General features: G+C 27.9%; 1 protein-coding gene across 1 annotated transcript in view; it reads left to right on the top strand.

Moving 5' to 3' along the window:
- Positions 1 to 552: 552 nt before the first annotated feature.
- LOC135929549 (membrane-associated guanylate kinase, WW and PDZ domain-containing protein 2-like) overlaps positions 553 to 6,180 on the top strand; it is a 37,565-nt gene continuing 31,937 nt past the window's right edge. Inside the window, exon 1 of the mRNA XM_065466222.1 lies at positions 553 to 886. Coding sequence (XP_065322294.1) covers positions 553 to 886 — 334 coding nt within the window. The remainder of the gene's footprint in view (positions 887 to 6,180) is intronic.

Here is a 6,180-nt window from a genome sequence, read left to right as displayed (position 1 = left end):
TACATTTTCTAAAAATCCTCTTTAATTTTTGGCCTAATAGACATTAGAAATATGCCTTTAATTAAAATAATTTAAAAAAATATTTTTTTAAATTATATCATAGTCAAAACTTATATATTTTGTTTATACATCAGGCCTATGTCTTATTCCGAATTTGAAATAAAAATGTTCGAAGATATATTTATTTAAGATTTCTTTCGCCCATACTATATGCCAAAAATCTTTGAATATCACGAAAAATATGTATAAAAAGCACAAGATTTACTTTTATTAAATTTAAAAAAATATCATAATGTATAAAATTGAAGAAAAATTTACAAGCTTCCCTTCAATATTTTTACTCCTTTTTAAAATAACTTTTATATATATAATCGTTTAGTAGTAGATTACTAAATTTTATATCTTGTTATTAAAAACTTAAATTCTAGAATTTATTTAATTAGAGTTACCTCGCGAAGCGAATATTTCTCCATCATTTACCTGGGATTTTTAAATTTGCTTATTTTATAATGCAGGTTATTATCAATACTAATATTATCATATTATAATACGATGCCTGGTGAAATTCAATTCAATAAAAATTCTCTTTTTAATTGTGCTTGCAAAGAAACAAATATTTGTAAAACGATTTATAGCGAGGATAATAAAATCATTCCATTTTATGGAGGAGCTGAATGTGGACAATTTATTCTTTTTGGGTCAGAATCCGTGGCTCCCCTTATTGATTCTTATTCGAGTTTTAATTTTTTGGGAATCAGACAAGGGGATATAATATTAGAAATTGAAAATCAAAATATTTGTGGCTATAGAAAATCTGATGTGATGGAATACCTTAGATACATCAATAAAGATAAAAATAATATCACTATGAAATTTGTTGAAAAAGGTATGTTGTATGATTTTTTATATTTAGCTCAAGTTATAAAATATTTTTTGTTCATTAGGCCACTATTTTAGAAATTCATTATATTATTTTAGAAATTTTAATAATTACATATTTTGTTTTATTAATTAACCTGAGGTTTGATTGGATAAATATAATCATCATAAACTTTGATTTCAAATTAATTATCTTTCCTTATGAAATTTATAAAAAAATTCTTATTTTTGTTAGCCAGATAGAAAGTAAACCAAATTAAATATTTCTCCTAACATTTTGAATAGTAACATATTTATAAACAAAATATTTAACCTTTACTGGAAATATATTTTCAACTCATTTTTATATATAAGCTTTTATCACAACTCCCCTTTTTATAGCACAATTTGAAATATTTAATTTTATTAAAAATAATCAAAACATATTCAAGTAATCAATTTTGCAAGATTTAAAAAAAATTTGCACCAGAAGAAAAAACAAAGGAAAGTGAAAGAAAGCTTTTATTTATTTAACATAAACTATCTACAATATTATTTATCCATATTATACCTGTAGTACTTAACATTAATTAAAGATTTAAAAAGTAAAATGTATTATAAAAATGAGATTATTTAGATGATTGAAATATTCCATATCTATGGATTCATTGATTGTTTGCATTGCAACCTAGTTTTTTTGTGGTTAAATTTTTTTAAGACTTGATCATTTTATAGCCCAGCCTTTTTGTGATTTTTAATATTTTATCATTTTGAATAATCATAGCTATATTTTATAATAAAAAGAAAGTCAAAGGGAAATTGAAAGAAGGAAATGTATTAAATAGTTTATTATATTTTATATAATTTAAATTTACCTTCAAAAGAACTTAGCCTGGCTCTTAGTTTTAAAATTTATATTTTAGGTTGCTGAGGAAGTGGCACAAAAATGGGGAAAACCAAACCTTGACTGCGGGTCTCGGATTATTACACTTTATTCAAATTATGATAGGATAGAATATTATAATTAAATTATCCTAGCTTTAAATAAATTTAAAATTTAAGGGTGCACCTAGAGTTTGGCAGGTGCTTAAAAAAGGATCTGGATACAGATTATTTAAAAATAATGTATGTTAGATATAGATGCATATATAGGATATAAAATCTTTATATTTTTTTTACTAAATAAGGACTCATTAAGATTATAGGGTCATTGAAATTTCACATTGTGAATGAAACATCATAGTGAACAATAAAGATCGGTTGCAGCCCAATCCAGCTTTTTTTAAGAAGAATTTTTTGCTCAGCTCGGCCCAGCTCATAATTTGTTTTAACATAAGTTGCCCAATAATCAGCTGGCCAGCTTTGCGCCAGGCCAACTTCTAGTAAACACGTAGTTAGTAATTGAATTAATTTTTTAATATTTTTATCACCTGAGAGGTTTAGAGTCTTGAATGGGACGTAAGGTTTAGGGAGATCGGATCAGTTAAGATTGAGCATTGTAATTCGCTTAAAAATTCGGATATTTCAAGCAATTTGCACATTAAAATTTATGTCATCCGCTCACCAAAGTTGCCTTAATTCCGAATAATTTGCATATTTTGAATTGATAGGATAAGTAGAGGTCTACAAAGTAATTTTTTCGCCCGAGCCCGAATTTAAAAAGCTTTTTGTCCGAGTCGGACCCTAGTTCGAGTACGCATTTTTTAGTCCGACCCTAGACCAGCGTATTTTTTTTTCCCCGTAAAAGGGTTACTTCTATTATCGCTGTCGAACTTAAAATTATATTTTTAAATATTTTTTTATACCCCCTCCCCCCCCCCCCCCCTAAAATGTCCCAAACCTTAGAATATTCTTTTCAAATGTCTTATATATATTTTTTTTAAAGTTATATTATATTTTTTTATGTAATTAAAATCTTGTAACCTTCACCTGCTTCATTCATTTTTTATTTCTTTTATTTCAACTTTATATTGTACACTATATTGTCTTGAATTGATTAATAACAATAAGTGCTATTTAAAAATTTATATAAAATCATGATTTTTTTTGGAAAATATACGATTTTGATTTTTATTGGAAAATAATCATGATTTTATTTTTATTAAAAAACACCACGCGACAGCAATATAATTCTTTTTTTTATACCTGTCAATTTTTCAGCGAACTTTCTAGCGGTTACCGACCTTCTAAAACCAGCTGACCGTTAGTCTTGTAATTTTCCCCTATAAATTGATTTAAAATTAGGACCATATTTTAGCGAAACCCATCAATCAAAGAAATTTATTCCGATATGGTCACTTAATATAGGTCGCTGTGGGCCCTATTACTTTAAATTATTAATTTCTCTAACGAATTTCACCATAGTGATTCATTTTATAATTGAATTTAAAATTTTTGGCTTAGTTCCACATCGTCAGCCACTGGTAAAAATAAGAACAATAAGTCATTGTCTACAAAATCTATTTTTTTTCTTTCTTTCTGAAACGTCGTGTTTTATAAGTATCGTATTGTATAAAAAATAATATTTTTTTTATTTCGGTAATTGTTATATACCTTCTTATTTTTTATGACATATGATGTCACTTTTTAAACAATGAAAAATAATGATATAAATTCAAGTTTTATATATATATATTTTTTTTTAAAGATTCTATTTATTTGTGTTTATGGAGGGTCTTTTTTTTTAATAATTAGCGTAAAAATTTTCCACTATTAGCGTAACCCCAAGTTTCCGCTGAGCACGTGCTATAGAATGGATTTACCGCAAAAAGATAACTTGCTAATTCAATAAGGACTTCTACAATTCGTCTGATATCACTGTGGCAGATGATAATTTTCTAGGTAACGGTTTGCCAATATAGCCAGAGTTGGGAATAATTCAATTAAATGACAATGAATGTACCTTTTTATAATAAGATAGGAGAATGCCTATAAACTATATCGTCGATAGGGCTTATGAAGAGCTCACCCCCTACCCTAAATGGTCGTGTCCCTTCCCCTCTCCTCCACTAAAATTATGTAATATTAGCCATTTTTTGCTCTAAATTTAACTACTCAGGCTGAGATAGAAATGGCGAAAGTGGCATGAGATTGAAATGATGAATTGAAGGGACACGTTGATCGGAATTGGTGCCAATTGATTTCGTTTTATAAACGTGCATTGTTAATAAGCTAATTATTTTCTAGGTGGATTGCTAAGGATTGATTGGCATACGGAGACACCTAAGTTAGAGAATTGAATGTAATTTAAAAGTACATGTATGAATTTGGAAAAGAGAATTAAAGAATGGAAAGAAAAAATAGAATTACAATATCGAGATTAATATGATTTCTTAAAATATTATTTTTAAAGTTTTTTTTCTTCTTTTTAATCTTTAATTCTAATTGTTTTTTTATGCTTTAAATTGTTTTATTATTTATTAAATAATAACTGTAAATAATTCTCAAACTACCCCCCCCCCCCCTAGCAACCCATCCGCTTAATAAACAAAGCCCTTAACTATTGTAAATTAAAAGATGTCGATATTAATATTGGGGAAAGGGGGTACCTCTATACATGCGGGAACCTTTTTTTGAAAGTTTACGATTTGCCTTAATTTTTTAATTTAAAAAAAACGTAACCGCATCACTTGTTTAAATCGAGGTTGCCTTTTTATTAATATCCGTCGATTCTAAATTTTAAATAAGCATTTTTTAAAAAAAAGAAAATTTGTCTTTGAAAATTATATTATCGTCTGCCTTCTTATTTCTTTAATTGCCTAAATATTCTTTTTTATATCGTCTGCCTTCTTATTTCTTTAATTTCCTAAATATTCCTTTTTATGATCATCAGTAAGTTATTTATTATTACATTTTATATATAATATTATAAAGCGAAGAATTAAAGAAAGGTATTGAAAAAGCAAACTTAAATGATTGCTAACGACAAACTGTAATTTTACCAATTTGCACGAGGCCATTGTATTATTGGCCTTTGCACCACAACAAATATAGGGCTTTCCACAAAAATGAGCAACCCCCCCCCCCTTACGTTTCTATTAAGTGCAAATTTTCATCCCCTAATTCTATTGGATCATCTCCTTTAAGGCCTGATATGGGATATGGGAGGGTTTAATTTCGACTCCCCCCTTACCTTTCTATTAAGTGCAAATCTTCATCCCCTAATTCTATTGGATCATCTCCTTTAAGGTCTGATATGGGATATGGGAGGGTTTAATTTCAACTCCATTTTTTAAAAAAAAGTTTGGGGAAGGAGATGGGGGGGGGGTTGGGGATAGCTTTAAAAACATTATAATATAAATTCCTTTTATTAAATTCAAAATACATAATTTTTTTTAAAATATATATATACCCTGCTTAACTCTATTTTATTTTTTAAAAAACAAGTGAAAAACTAAGGATTTAACCTGGAATCTATTTTAGTTAAGAAATAAGAAGATTTTTTGAAAAAAGAAAAAAATTTAAATAAAAATGTTTGATGTTTGTATTTTATTAATGTATTATTATTATAATTTATTTTTTTGTTTTATGAATAAAATTATAGAAAGGTAAACGTAGGGGGAGGGGGGGGGAGGGATTAAGAGTACAGAGAAAAAAAATATCGATTTAAATTTTAAGATCATTCATTCATTCACGGATGAATGAATGCATTAGTTAACCCATTTCTGGGAGGGGGGGGGGTTGGGGATTAAATCAACCCTAAGATATAATCTTCTTCTGATTTAATAGTAGAATATCTCGGATAAAAATACAGCGGATAGAAAAAAACCCTCACAATAATTAAAAATTATACATTATTTTACATTTTTTTTGATCCCCCCTCCCACGTGATTGGATCAGACAAAAATATATATAATAGTCGGATTGTTTATATCCGGTGTATGGCTTCTTATCCCTTATCTATTTGTATCATTCCTCCAAAAAGATTTTAAAAATGAATCTCCACGAGGGTATTAACATTTATAATATTTATTATGCCAGTGGAGTTATAATTTGGTGATAGCTAAAAATGAAAGTTAATTTGATCTTGATTATCAAGGCGCGAAGGTCGCGGAGTAGCGATGCAAAATCGCTCCAATTTGAGCCTATTCTTAAAAACGACTAACTCAGTATTTTAGCCAGAGAAATATTGCCCAAGTCCAAGATTTCGATAATAGATGCCAAAAAGCTAATTTTCAGGCTTTCAATATTATTTTTTCTAGAAAAAATACTGAGTTAGTCGTTTTTAGTTGGCATAGATAGAATAGAGTGATTTTGCGTAATACTTATTCGCGAGTCAATTTATTTACGCTTCCCTAAAAAGTAGGAGTTATATTTTTAGCG

Source organism: Gordionus sp. m RMFG-2023, chromosome 1 (assembly GCF_954871325.1).
Source record: "Gordionus sp. m RMFG-2023 chromosome 1, tfGorSpeb1-WG-v2, whole genome shotgun sequence".
NCBI classification, from domain to species: domain Eukaryota; kingdom Metazoa; phylum Nematomorpha; class Gordioida; order Chordodea; family Parachordodidae; genus Gordionus; species Gordionus sp. m RMFG-2023.
This window is presented reverse-complemented; position numbering and strand designations above follow the sequence as displayed.